Source organism: Hippocampus comes, unplaced genomic scaffold (assembly GCF_001891065.2).
Source record: "Hippocampus comes isolate QL1 unplaced genomic scaffold, H_comes_QL1_v1.1 scaffold68, whole genome shotgun sequence".
Classification (NCBI taxonomy): Eukaryota; Metazoa; Chordata; class Actinopteri; order Syngnathiformes; family Syngnathidae; genus Hippocampus; species Hippocampus comes.
The window spans coordinates 6,087,182-6,101,776 of record NW_017805625.1 but is presented as its reverse complement, the minus strand read 5'-3'; the positions used below and the strand labels follow the sequence as shown (position 1 = coordinate 6,101,776).

Sequence of the window (14,595 nt, the reverse complement as noted above, 5' to 3'; positions counted from 1 at the left end):
CATAACACTTCTATTCTGTGTTAAGTCAACAACAGCCTCAATGGTCTGGGTTGTATAAACTGCTACTCGCTCCAAAGTTCTTATCCTGTTAAGAGATGGAGGAAGCATCTCATCATTTGTAGAGCATCTAAGACAACAAATATCCCAGCAGCCTTGGCCATTTCCAGTAAGGCGTCTCCATCTCGATCGCCGGTAAAACGATGCACTTATGTTGGACTTATTTGGAAAGGAATGCATCATTGACAGGCCTATTTCTGGTAATTAACCAGCCGACAGCAATGTCGGAGAAGAACACACATTTGTGTTGGGAAATACTTCAGGTCATTTTTAAGGTACAGACAGTTCTGCATTGCTCCAAGTGTGCCGACGTTTAGAGACATCCTAACAAACTACAAGTTTCCCTTTGAAAGTATCCTAAAGACGAACACACTTTCCTAGCCTTCTCTGCCTCACCTTCATTTATTATCCTTGAAATTATCCTTGGCTCCACCAATCCTGGAACATTTCTGACCCACCTTGTATACATCCTGCACATGCCTTTGGATGCCATGTTGTCATATTGTTGTTGTCATATTGATGTATTATTCACAGCGAATATTCTTTGAGGTGGGGAGGGCAGCGTGGGGGGTGAAGGGTGATCCTGAATTTTCTCAAAATTTAACATTATGGTTTACTGGAAACCAGCTGCATATTTTCGGGTTTAGAAACTACAAAATTATTAATATAACCACACTGAGGTTATGAATAGTGAAATTTAATTGATGAAAAACTTTGAAGAAATGTCAGATGTCTCCTGTCTTGTAAATGGCCACTGATTGAATTAGTCATGACATGGCATGAAATGTCATCATTTACTCAGGTCAGATTTGATATTCTGATCAGTTTGCATGACCAATTTTAATATTCTCATCAATTTTGATACTGTGTAGGTAATAAAACATATACAGTCCAACACTGTAGTATGCTGTCGTATGGTAAGTACTTAAAATTGTGGCCTATTTTTTTTTTTCCAGCAAGTAAAACATTGTTTTACATGACAAGAATGTTCACGATTCCTGGAGATACTGGATTGCTAGCAGCAGTTCTCCTGCCCAGTGACCCCAAAAGGAATTCTGAGCCCAGTTTCAATACAACTAAAGCAACATGTGCTCTCGCAGTTGACTTTAATTAAAAACAATTGCAGGCTGATACATTTCAGTGCGCTACATACTGCATTTGCCAAGCTTGTGCTTAACAATAAGATAACCGAACTGCTGTGTTAACAGTTAAAAGTGTTTTAAAGTGAACATACAAAAAACATATATCTCATCTTCGCTTAAATCTGCAAGTGGAAAGATGTGCAATGCGCATTCAGCAGATGGAAGTTTAGATCCACCGTTCCCGCAGCCTGTCTCGCTTTCTCTCTCTGCTTAACATTCTTTCACTGTCTTCCTGTCTTCCCCATTTTTTCGGCCACTTCCTTTTCTTTTTTTTTTCTTTTTTTTGGGGGGGGCAGTATTCTAGGTCATACTAAGGTGAACCATATCTGATGTGGTTGAAAGCGAAGAACATTTTGCGGAGAGGGAGACCATTAACTTGGTGAAATTTGTGGAATTTAAAAAGGTTTATAAAGATAGGGAATCCCCACCCTCTTTTTCATCCCACTCCTCCTTCTCTCGGTTGGCCTTATTTGGACATGTTACTGCAACCCAAGCTGGAAGAAAGACAGGGGGAGGATGGTTCAATTTTTCTTTTCTCGTTCCTTCCCTCTTCTTAAACCCTCAAAATAGAAGATTGGTCTGAGGAGAGGCGAAGTCACTCGTAGTGCAGCTGAAGAAGAGGAACTTCTTCACGCCAGAACAGGAACTCTTCTATAAAGATCAACTGCGTCCTCATGCAAATGAGACAACTGCTCGCCCTCCTGCGTCAACTCTATCTATGAAAATGATTCCCGCATTCACTGATAAGAGCCTCACATTATTGTTGTTCTTTCGAACTGACCTCACATCTGTGGCCCTGCACTCCCTCGGGTTGTCATACATGCTTGCACGCCCTGCGCGGATCATGGCCAAATGTTTCTTATCTTGTACAAAATGGCTGAATAAGCACAGACTGACACGCACCCAGTTGCCTGTTCCTCTTCAAACCCCCCTGAAGCACTTCCATTTTCATTCATGAGAGTTGTGAATGCGTTTGAAGTGTGACTCTCTCTCTCTCTCACACACACACATGCATACATACACACACACACACACACACACACACACACACACACACACACACACACACAGCTACACATATACATTTCAAAAAAATGAAAATGATTGTGTCTAATATGTAGTGTGACACAGTGCTCGCAGGGCATTGTTGGTGTGAATGATTAAAATTGATAAAATGCTCATTGTCACTGTCTGCGGAGACCATAGAAGCCTTCGCTGATGAATGACTCATATTTAGCCACCACCTTGGGTGTGTTTGGCTCGAAGTTCATGATAGCTGATTGAATTCTTTAGCGATGTTTGACCCGGATTGGGTCGTTACAAACAGACATGCAGTTACAACACAAGTCATGTGGCATTTTCTAACGGGGGCTTTTGCATAGACCTGTTCAACATGGCAGCCACTCAGAGTAAAGGCTCTTTCTGTAGAAATGTACGTGTTTTTCTTCCGTTTTCGAAACCGCAGGTGTCAAACGCTGGTCCTTGAGAGCCACTATCTTGCATGTGTAAAATGTTTCCTTCCTTCAACACACCTGACTAATATGATCAGGATCATTATCAGGCGTCCACAGAGCTGATGAATGCATGTGACATATCATCAAAGATTTGCAGGGTGCCATTAAAAAGATTCAGAGCATTGTCAAAAAAAGATAGGGTATGATTCCATGTGTATGGAGTCCATACACATTCTCTTTTAGGATGCTGGCATTCCCACATGGCTCAGTTCTGGAACTGTCGGTTCCGGCGATGTCACACCATCTGGTCCGAGTTCGTAGATTATGATTTTTAATTTGCCACATCCACTCGTATGAATGTCTGAATTACCAGCCATTCATGCACAGCACCAGGTGCATAGAACAAACAATTGTAAAGAAAATTTTTTACATGACTTACCGTTTAAACGAAGATTAAAACAGTAAAAATCGCACATAAGGTATTTGGGAAACACCCTGCCTTGTATTGCTCTTTATTTGTGCCCCTCTGTCTTTGTACATTTACATTTACAACAACAAACCAAGACTAATTCCGTTCGTCTCTTTGCACAATTTTTCCATCGGGAAGACTGTCTCTTCAGACTGTGTCCCATGAACCGCTACTCGGCCCAAAAGCAATTCTGGAAAGCCGCCAAGCCTGGAGGGAACACAGACACGGTGCTCCTCAACAAGCTCCACGTAAGTGTGACAACACTTTGGCCTCGCAGTCATCACTCCGGCTGTGGGCACTGCACACTAAGCTGTCCACGCAGCTCAAACACTCAACACGAAGATGTGAGATTTAGAAATGTTCTCACATTGTTATTTTCAGGTTTTCGGATAGATTTGACTGAAGTTTTATGGAATTTTACATGTTCTGCACATGTCTATATTTTGAGGAAAGTACATTTGCCAAGGTAGAATTTAAACATTCTTTTTATAGACCATTATAAGGCCTTTTACTTCCAACTTTTCTTCCTCCCCACCCTTCAAGCTATCACACAATACCTTTTAAAGCAATTGGCTATCTTACCACGTTCTCATAAAAAGGAACATTCAAATCTCTCCTGTGTTAACATGAATGCGGACAGATACAGTTTTGGTCCGAAGTGTGCATTTCAACATTTTTAGTGCTTTTTTGTCACTGTTTCGAATTTGTTCGACTATTTCTCATCACTCTTCTGTATTGTGTTGCTATAGCATAATGGAGTCAATCCCTGATAGATTCGGCATCAGAGCTTTCAACCTGACCCCTCCCTTATCTGTCTTTTGTCTTTATAGCATGCAGCTGACCTGGAGAAGAAACAAAATGACTCAGAAAACAAAAAGTTGCTTGGAACAGTAATTCAGTACGGGAATGTTATTCAGGTTTGTCATAAATAAACATTTGCCTTTAACTGAGACGTAGTCTCATGAACTCCAGTTACAATAACTGCATTGGTGGAAAAAATACATTTGCATTCTTTTCCCCATGATTTATTATTTCTTGTTCAACAACACTCAAACCATTAAGATTTATTTGTGAAAGGGTGCCGGGTCAACTCATGTTTTGGCTAATGACAATCTTGTGCTATATGTTTTTGTCTCGTCTTGCCTATATTTTGACCTACAAAGTAGTTATTCTGGTATATCTAATTTTGCCAATTTCTACAACTAAATTCCCCCAAGAAAGTCACCCCCCTCCCCAATTTAAAAAAAGAAACACCACAACTATGTCCTTTTTTTCTCCTTAGCTCCTCCACCTTAAGAGCAACAAATACCTGACAGTGAACAAGCGCTTGCCTGCACTCTTGGAGAAGAACGCCATGAGGGTGATGCTGGACCCTGCAGGAAATGAAGGCTCCTGGTTCTACATCCAGCCCTTCTACAAGCTGCGCTCCATCGGGGACAGTGTGAGTCACAACTTACAGATGGGGAATTCACCATATTTTGCGCTAGTTGTAATTACGAGATGGCTGTCGATACCATGATATAGTAAAACTTCTCGGAAGGCCTTGAAGAGCCAGTTGAGTCTGCAATAAAACCACCTACATGTTGAATCAGACGACAAATCCTGACAAGTGAACATTGGCCAGCGTTGTATTTTGTGAAATTCCAATGGCAGCCTTTTGATGACACATGTTTGGCTCATAAATCGATGCATCCCTCACATAAAAAGTACAATGTGATGGGCAGATGTCCTGTTTCCTGTTTCCTTCCCCTTTCCACAGCGAGACTAGGAGCAACAGATGTATTTAATTATTTTATTTTCAATTTTTTTTCATGAAAATATCAGCTTCTACATTTCAGTTGGCAACTTTGAAACTAAGACACCATCGATGATTTTATTTGGATTTTGTAAATCATAACAATGTACCTCAGACCATCATTCCTCTTTAACAATGATGAAGCTCCATCCATATGTACACGGGTATTTAAAAAACAAAACTGCCCACACGTTTTGAAGAAAATCTCTGAAATCATCATATACAAATACTTTCAGATTTCCAAGTGTAAGTATCAAAGAAACAAATGATGTTATAGTATAGACCCACCCCAATTTGACTACGTAGTAGCATGAGAACAGTATTTGGAAAAGGTTCAATATTCATAAAGGCCTCTCGAGGAAAAGCAATGCAATTAAAACAATTTACGTGTGGGGACAAAACAGGCCCAACAACATTTTAGTATGTACCGAGCGTTAGTGTCTGAGTCACCAATCAGATCGCATTTATTGTATCTCTACATGGTGCTCTGCCAGCCCACAGTAGGATTTTACCTGGTCACCAATCTCTTGTTGGCACTAGCATGGTGTCGTCAGCTTGCACCTTGGCAACAAGCAGCTCGCATAAGCTCCTCCCGGACTCATTTGAGCTTTTACAGGAGGCCTGATTATCAGCTTGAGCCTCACAAGATACTCATTGCTGCAAGCAGTGGTTACTGTCGCTTTTGAATAGTTTAAATACGTTAAAAAAAAAAAAAAGGTCAATAAAATCCACATAACTGTCATACACAATCAGTGCTATCATGGTTAAAATAGCTGTTGTCAACAACCACGGCTTTAATTTTTTTCATGTTTTGCCTGTTGGTGGTGTTTTATGCGATGACAGGTGGTGATTGGCGACAAAGTGGTTTTGAACCCGGTGAACGCAGGCCAGCCACTCCACGCCAGCACACACCAGCTCGTGGATAACCCAGGATGCAACGAGGTCTGCTGGCGCTGATGCATCTCATCTGGAGTCTTTTGATTTCTTAGTGGGCGTTTTGGCTGTGGGGAATCTATTTTTAACATATTACCGCTGCTCGGTTATCAGTCGGCTGATAGAAAAGCCACCACTTATCTCTCTCTCTGTCCTCACAATGTTGTGATTTAGCTCTTGCATTATGGCTTCTTTTTAACTCCTACAAACCTCTATTCACACTAAGATGGTCGTTTATAGAAAGTTATTTTCATAAGCTTCTTGCCCACAGGGCACAACTTGCCGATCATGTGATTTTCAGCTGCTTGGCGTTGGCTGAAAAAGATGGGATTTTTGAATTATCTTAATTTCTAAAATAAAGAATAATATATTTGATTTGTTTACTTGAATCGAACCACTGCTGACTTACAGACATAAAAAGTTATCATGCTGCAATAGCTTTTTTTAAAGTATTTTTGTCGTTGGAATACTTATACTTAAAGATAAATGACTCATACTTATGTGCAAAAAATGTGATCGGGACAAGGTTTAAAAATGTTTCTTCTTCACTACATGGAATGATGAATCAATTTAAACACTGCCCTCGTCCTTTAACTGTGAACACATTTTTGATTGTCCCTTGAGTGACATCAGTCTCCTGTGTTCATTTTTTTAAGGTGAATTCAGTCAACTGTAACACAAGCTGGAAGATCGTCTTGTTCATGAAATGGAGCGACAATCAGGAGATCATCTTAAAAGGGGTTTGTTGATTGAATGCGAGTCAGGCGCAGTTAATTAAGGCTTATGACTGGTCATCTTTTGTAATCCACGACAGTACATTTTCTTCCCTGATAAGCTGTAAAAAGTAAATAAAAGGCATTGTTCTTCTGTCCAGGGTGATGTGGTACGCTTATTTCATGCGGAGCAGGAAAAATTCCTCACATGTGATGATCACAGAAAAAAACAATACGTGTTTCTTCGCACCACTGGACGGCAGTCAGCTACCTCAGCAACTAGCAGCAAAGCCCTCTGGGAAATAGAGGTGAGGGGGCGGGGGGAAGGGATGTCTGGACAGTTGTTTCAAACTCCCTTGCTATGTCACTCTTCAATAAAACCCTGTGCCTGTAACAGTTTAACTGTCTATACGCCAGGTCGTACAACATGATCCCTGCCGAGGGGGAGCAGGCTACTGGAACAGCCTGTTCAGGTTTAAACACTTGGCCACTGGACATTATCTTGCCGCAGAGGTCAGTCCACCACAAAACCGCGGAACATAATGTCATTTATTGGCTTTAATTTGATATGCAGAAGTCAATAAACCTTATGTTAGAGGAATTCCATTTCTAATATTCCATGTGTACAATTGACTGCTATTGATTGAATGGAGATTGTGATTTCTTTGCAAGGCCTTCTTAAAGAGCAACTATTTGAAGTACGCATCTACGGTTTTCTCAAATTTTATATTTAAACTGTCAAGTAAGGTAACTGTGTGTTGTTTTGTATTTACAGGTGAATCCTGAATATGAAGAGGAGGGTTTAGACTCCCGCGCCTCAGTAAGAGCCACACTGCTCTCATACATAATCAGTTTCACTCCCAGAACAAGTAATAATGTGTTTCAAACAATCACACAATTGAACAAGAGAGGCTTTTGTCAAGAGTCTTTAAGTGGAACCGTTTTAGGCCCAATCCCAACACCACTTCTTGACTATTACAATACTGGACTGCCTTCACGTTTGGTGGTATTAATGACCAGCAGATGGCGGTAATGCACTAATGCTTCCTCCCTGTTTAAACTGATGAGTGCTTTTCTTTTCTCGTTCAGCATCACTTCATTCAATCATGGTTGGGGAAAAAAGAGTCAAGCACAATTAAAGCATTTAATGTTATTTGAGTAGAAGATTTATGCCATATGTAGTTAGTCACAAAATCTACATTCATTAACCGCAACATTTGATACTGTACACCTTCAAATTCGACTGAGAGAAGTATATCGAGAGTATTTCTTTAACTGTCATTTAACTCTCGAACTGTCTGATCTCACTAGATTATGCAATTATTCCTATTAATGCAGGCTGTCTAATGTGGTTAAATTTATTAGCCTCATTTACATATTAAACTTCTCTGACTTTGAGAGTTTGTTTCGTAAACAAGCCTTCTTAGAAAAATAACCATTTAACTTTTAACTGGGAGAATACTTTTTTCTTTTTTTTTTTTTGGTCGGAACAATAATGCTTTTATCCGCAACATTTCCTGCAGCTCTGCCCACACTCAATTCCGAGAAATCTCCTCACAGTGACATAGCGGGAAACATTTTATCTGACAAAGCTGCTTACCTTTGATTTCCATAAAATGTGGAATTCTTTTGAATGTTGGTTGCCACAATAAATGTTTTCTGCCTCCAGCTGGATTCGGAACAAGAGGCCTTGCGGGCCCGTTTGAGAAATGTACAGGATAAAGTTATGTACACACTTGTCTCCGTCCCTGATGGAAATGACATTTCGTCGATATTTGAGCTGGACCCGACCACCTTAAGAGGAGGAGATTCACTCGTACCCAGGTACTTTAGTAACGTCGTGCATACAATTGACACAATCTGATTTATAGTAGCACATAACTCCTGGGTGAGCATTAAGGCAATCCTGCTATGCTTCATGAGTAAGCTACAGTATATGCCTGATCTTGTTTCTCCATTGTGATCCACAACATTTCTGTTTGTATTCAGCTTCCATTTCACCTGCCTTTCGACTTACTGTATGAGCATCTTTGGTTATACCGTAGTGGCAAGATTATACATGAATAAGTGAAAAATAAGAAAATGTGATTTCAGGAATTCATACGTGCGCCTCAGACACCTGTGCACCAACACATGGGTTCACAGCACCAACCAACCCATTGATAAAGAGGAGGAAAAACCTGTCATGCTGCGTGTAAGTGTGTATAGTTGTGCGTCGGCTCAGATTTAAAAAATGGTTGTGATTAACTGATGTGAAATGCACTGGAATGATCCGAATGATTTCTTTCCTCACCTCCGTTGTGTGAAGAAAATTATTGGAATGGAGGAAACTGATTTTGAGGTCAACAGTCATTAATGTTGGATCACAATCTGTATTTTAGTTTATCCCGAAGTTGTTTGATGGGGTACAAGTCAAGGCCTTCACGATCATCCGCAGCAAACTCGTCCAAGCATTTTTTTTTTACCAACTTTGCATTATGGAATGTAGTCGGGCACAGTCATAATAGAACAGGAAAGAGCCTTCACCAAACACTTCCCATAAATTTAGAAGCATAAAATTCCCCAAGTTCAATTTGCTATTTTCTGATCAATTAATTAGTTGATAAAGATGTGTGTCTCCATACTTTGCCCATAGTTATTGGGCTAATATTTATGTGAGTCTCTATTTGTCTCGGACATTCCTTATACCTTTGCTACTTTCAGATTGGCACGTCTACGTTGAAAGAAGACAAAGAGGCCTTTGCCATTGTGCCCGTCTCCCCAGCTGAAGTGCGAGACCTTGACTTTGCCAACGATGCCAGTAAAGTGCTGGCCTGTATTGCTGGAAAGCTCGAAAAAGGCACCATCACACAGAATGAGAGAAGGTGCGAAGCCCATGCTTGGTAAAAGACAAAATCTTCTACTCGTTCTTTGTAACGTGTTGATTTTTCTCTCTTGCACGGACAACCAGAGCAGTTACAAAACTTCTAGAAGATCTGGTCTTCTTTGTGGTTGACATTCCCAACAATGGTCAGGATGTTCTTGAGATTACAGTCAACAAACCAAACAGAGAAAGGCAGAAACTCATGAGAGAACAGAATATTCTTAAACAGGTACCGGTACTAATTCGGCAATTTTTGGAGTGGAAATTCTTGTCTGATGGCACCTTTTGTCGGGTTTCATACACATGTTCAAATCCTTTGCTGGATTCAGATCTTCAAGCTTCTTCAGGCCCCCTTTACTGACAGCGGTGATGGCCCAATGCTTCGATTAGAGGAGCTCGCCGACCAGCGCCATGCCCCCTTCAGACACATCTGCAGACTGTGTTACCGGGTTTTGCGTCACTCCCAACAGGACTACCGCAAGAACCAGGTACAGGTTTTCTGGTCTCGCGGTTCAGCGTTCTTGATATTTAATAACCTGGCTTAATTTTTACTTGCAGCCGCGGTGTGTTTTGACGTACCTTCCAGTAACTCAATGGTCGTTGACCTTTCTTCTGTAGCCGCACTAACGTGTGAAACAATCCAAGATTCGGAGGATTTTGGACCCGAAATTATGTCAATTATAATTTAGCCTTTTTTTCTGTTTCCAAGGCTCTTTAGCAGATAATATTAAAATACAAATATCCCAGAACAAGGGTGTCCAACTCATTTTTGTTGCGAGCCACTGTGGACTGATTGTCGACCCGTTTGCATCCACAGGAGTACATTGCCAAGCAATTTCGCTTCATGCAGAAACAAATTGGTTATGATGTTCTGGCAGAAGACACTATCACAGCTCTCCTCCATAACAACCGCAAGTTACTGGAGAAACACATTACTGCTGCAGAGATTGACACGTTTGTCAGCCTGGTCCGCAAGAACCGTGAGCCCAGGTTGGTAAACCTGTCTTTGTGATGGTCTAAAATAAGGTGTTTGAAGACGGTGCTTTCATAGTTTTTCAGGAGGAATGATTCGTGTTTGTTATTGTTGGTTATTGTCTATGTTTTGTGCATATCCAGGTTCTTGGACTACTTGTCGGACTTGTGTGTGTCCATGAACAAGTCCATTCCTGTGACACAGGAGCTGATTTGCAATGCTGTGTTGGATCCAGCTAACGCAGATATCCTAATTGAAACGAAGTAAGTGCTCGCTCCATTGAAAGGGAGCTCAAATGAGTCTTGTGTAGTTGTTGTGTTGTGTATCGCTTTAGGCACAGGGGCTCTTTTCAAGACTGTAATTCCTTAGAATTATTAAGCTCCAATGAAATGCAATTAAAAAAAGACAAACCTGCCTGCCAGAAAAGAGGTTCATTGTAAAACCGCCTAAACATGTGAAGATTAGTAAGCAGTAGGGATGAAAGGATTCAGATTACGAATGAACTGAAAAGTTGTTTGTTTCAGGCTGTCAATGTTACCGTTTTACATTTATTTTAAAAAAATTCAAATGCTGTGTTACTTAAAATCGGGATAATGATTCTCACTCTAAATATGACATGAAACCTTTTCATCGCTAGTTGGCAGCCAGTGTATCGTGATCATTTTCTCTTCGAAATATATAATTTATCTTCTTCTCCACACTTCCCTGCGGCAGACTCGTGCTATCGAGATTCGAGATTGAAGGGGAAGCGCTTGGGGACAACTCTGAGGAATCGGAAGAAGATGAGGAGGAGGTGTGGTTGTTCTGGAAGGACAGCAATAAAGAGATCCGCAGTAAAAGCATCAGGGAGTTGGCCCAGGATGCAAAGGACGGTCAAAAGGAGGACCAGGAGGTGATCAGTTATTATAGGTAGTTATTGGCCTTTTGATTCCAAAGAAATCCTTTTGAGGTGTGTTGCATAGTAACTTCTCGTATGGTTATCCTTTTATAGGTATCAGCTGAACCTGTTTGCCAGGATGTGTTTGGACAGGCAGTACCTGGCGATTAACAAGATCTCTGGCCAACTAGACGTAGACTTGATCTTGCGCTGCATGTCGGATGAAGACTTACCTTACGATCTGCGGGCCTCGTTTTGCCGCATGATGCTGCACATGCACGTAGACCGGGACCCCCAGGAGCAGGTTACACCCGTCAAATACGCACGACTGTGGTCAGAGATCCCATCTGAAATTGATATTGACGAGTGAGTCGAGGGCCAAACTACGACAATAACGTGCACATTATCATATTTGAGTGTATTTATCCTTTTGGTATCATCTCTATGTAGTTATGACAATGACGGAACATCGAAAGATGAAATTAAGGAGCGCTTCTCACAGACCATGGAGTTTGTTGAAAACTACCTCAGAGATGTGGTTTGTCAGAGCTTTCCTTTTGCCGATAAAGAAAAGAATAAGCTCACCTTTGAGGTGAGTTTTACCAATTGGGCATACACAACACGTTCACCGGTCATGGCACACATTCTTGGGGGGGGGGCAAAACAACAAAATACTGGTAATCACTTCCTGATTCTTTTTGTAGGTGGTAAATTTGTCTCGGAATCTCATTTACTTTGGCTTTTACAACTTCAGTGACTTACTAAGACTCACCAAGATCCTGCTAGCTATTCTAGACTGTGTCCACGTGAGCACGATTTTCCCTTTCAACAAGCTGGAAAAGGGAGATGAGAGCAAAGGTATGAAACCCAGAATGGATGAGTACAAAATAAAGCAAATAGGGCAAAATATCTAACAGCAGATGGAACGTTGTTATTTTTTTTTTTTTGTCTTTTGGTTGTATTCGTATGTTCTTCTAGGTAGTAACGTGATGAGGTCCATTCACGGTGTTGGGGAGCTGATGTCACAGGTCGTCCTTCGAGGTGGTGGCTTTTTGCCCACAGCATCTAGTAGCAGCTCCAATGGAAACAATACCAAGTCTCAGACCGAACCGGAGAAACAGGACATTTTGGTCATGGACACCAAGCTGAAAATCATTGAGATCTTGCAGGTACAGGACAAGCAATGGCAACGACATCCATTGATAAATTGAACTAGTATGATACATTCATGATTTGCTCTTTTACACAGTTCATACTAAATGTCCGCCTGGACTACAGGATCTCCTGTCTGCTGTCCATCTTTAAGAGAGAGTTTGACGAGAGCAACTCCCAAAGTGAATTATCTGTAACTGGAACAGTTGAAGGTCCAAACAATATGCCGGGTGAGATTAACGTTTTGCTCTAACTTGCAGAGAAAGCGATACGGCCAACAATTTGACTACTTGTACCATTTTAGGAGCATTGGATTTTGAACACATAGAAGAGCAGGCAGAAGGGATATTCGGTGGAAGGTAATCACACTTTTAATGTAACAGTCACAAATCAAAGCGAGATGTGTCATTTCAATCATTGTGCTGTGTGCGGCCAGTGAGGAGAACACCCCCTTGGACCTGGACGATCATGGCGGACGGACTTTCCTGAGAGTCCTTCTCCACTTGACCATGCACGACTATCCCCCTCTGGTTTCCAGGGCCCTCCAACTGCTCTTTCGGCACTTCAGTCAAAGGCAGGAGGTTCTTCAGGCATTTAAGCAGGTTTGAAAGATAACCACTGTGAGTGCCAAACAGTTTGTCTGCTCATTCCTGCGGAACTGATCTTTCTCTTGAACACGTCATCAGGTCCAGTTGCTCGTCACCAGCCAAGACGTGGAGAATTACAAACAAATTAAGTTCGACCTGGACCAACTGCGCTCCATCGTGGAGAAGTCTGAGCTGTGGGTTTACAAACGGCAAGGTCCAGATGAGGTGTTGGATACAGGAGAGGGGCTGTCCGCTGAGTCTGAGCATAAAAAGGTACGAACAAATGTGGATTCAATGCTGAAAGCTACACTTGTAGACGATGGTTTCAGTGAAGCCTCTTTCATAAACGTCCTGTAATCAAAGAAGCATATTTTTCGGTAAAGCGCCAAGGGTCAGGGAGTTCAAGTTAGGTCCTGAATTTAAAAAAACTGTTGTTGAACTAGCCCACAAATATAATAACATATAAGCAACTGAACACTGTCATGACCATGTGTTTCAACAAAAACCTGTTTGGGATTTTTATCTATTTATTTATTTGAACTCTGGGTGTGGTCATTACAATTGTACAACACATCAAAGTTTGACTTTTTAAAGTCAGGACTTGATCACTAGTTACCGATGGTGTAATGGTGTAGTACATTCACCTGATTTGGCTGCGGGCAGGAAGGCTCCAGTTCCCACTCAGTGACGGTGTGAATGTGAGACTGAATGGTGGTTTGTCTCTGTGTCTGCCCTCCGAGTGTGACTCACCCAAAGTCGGCTGAGATAGGCTCCAGCTCATCCCAAGGAGAATAGAAAATGGATGGATGAACTTACCACAGTAACCGCGCTACCACATGTTGAGAGTCAAATGTATGCATACTTCACGTCTTCACACTTGTCCTTGCATTGAACTCGTAACAAGATCACGTGTGATAATGACATCGGGTTTAAATACCCAACTTGGACCTTGCTCTTTTATACATTATCTATTGTAGGGGGATTCTGGAGGAGCTGAAAAGCCAAACAAACCAGAGAGCACCAGCAGTTACAACTACAGGGTGGTAAAAGAGGTAACAGTCATCCATCAAAAGTGGTTACCAACCAAACAAGATGTAAGGTGTTTCTTGAGCAGTTCTTAATATGTTCTCTCCTTCATTAGATCCTCCTACGCCTCTGCAGGCTTTGTGTCCAGGAGGGTCAGTCAGGTAGGAAGAGCAAGAAGCAGCAACAGAGGTTACTGCGCAACATGGGGGCTCATGCTGTCGTCCTTGAGCTATTACAGATCCCGTATGAGAAGGTGTCTGTGATCTGCTACTTAGTAACCTATTATGTCTTTCGGTAATCTAAATGAACGAGTGATTATTATTTTTATTTGTATTTTTTTTTTCACTCCAGGGTGAAGATTTACGCATGCAGGATATCATGAGATTAGCTCATCAGTTCCTACAAAACTTCTGCGCAGGGAACCAGCAGAACCAAGCTCTGCTTCACAAGCACATTAATCTTTTCCTCAACCCTGGGGTAAGGTATCGTTGCACCAATGGCGAGTCCCAGCATTTAAAGTCGTGCATGCAATCTATTTTTTTTTCTTGTTCTGC

General features: G+C 41.5%; 1 protein-coding gene across 1 annotated transcript in view; it reads left to right on the top strand.

Annotated features, from left to right (window-relative positions):
* Positions 1-14,595, top strand: part of LOC109522343 (inositol 1,4,5-trisphosphate receptor type 1-like) — a 60,772-nt gene that overhangs the window by 7,176 nt on the left and 39,001 nt on the right. The window contains exons 4-30 of the mRNA XM_019880845.1: positions 3,261-3,370; positions 3,953-4,039; positions 4,405-4,563; positions 5,761-5,859; positions 6,507-6,590; positions 6,725-6,871; positions 6,981-7,076; positions 7,339-7,383; positions 8,233-8,387; positions 8,658-8,757; positions 9,267-9,427; positions 9,514-9,655; positions 9,756-9,914; positions 10,244-10,416; positions 10,543-10,662; positions 11,114-11,308; positions 11,391-11,642; positions 11,727-11,868; positions 11,981-12,134; positions 12,255-12,445; positions 12,526-12,658; positions 12,733-12,787; positions 12,865-13,030; positions 13,115-13,288; positions 13,993-14,067; positions 14,157-14,294; positions 14,393-14,518. Coding sequence (XP_019736404.1) covers positions 3,261-3,370; positions 3,953-4,039; positions 4,405-4,563; positions 5,761-5,859; positions 6,507-6,590; positions 6,725-6,871; positions 6,981-7,076; positions 7,339-7,383; positions 8,233-8,387; positions 8,658-8,757; positions 9,267-9,427; positions 9,514-9,655; positions 9,756-9,914; positions 10,244-10,416; positions 10,543-10,662; positions 11,114-11,308; positions 11,391-11,642; positions 11,727-11,868; positions 11,981-12,134; positions 12,255-12,445; positions 12,526-12,658; positions 12,733-12,787; positions 12,865-13,030; positions 13,115-13,288; positions 13,993-14,067; positions 14,157-14,294; positions 14,393-14,518 — 3,638 coding nt within the window. The remainder of the gene's footprint in view (positions 1-3,260; positions 3,371-3,952; positions 4,040-4,404; positions 4,564-5,760; positions 5,860-6,506; positions 6,591-6,724; positions 6,872-6,980; positions 7,077-7,338; positions 7,384-8,232; positions 8,388-8,657; positions 8,758-9,266; positions 9,428-9,513; positions 9,656-9,755; positions 9,915-10,243; positions 10,417-10,542; positions 10,663-11,113; positions 11,309-11,390; positions 11,643-11,726; positions 11,869-11,980; positions 12,135-12,254; positions 12,446-12,525; positions 12,659-12,732; positions 12,788-12,864; positions 13,031-13,114; positions 13,289-13,992; positions 14,068-14,156; positions 14,295-14,392; positions 14,519-14,595) is intronic.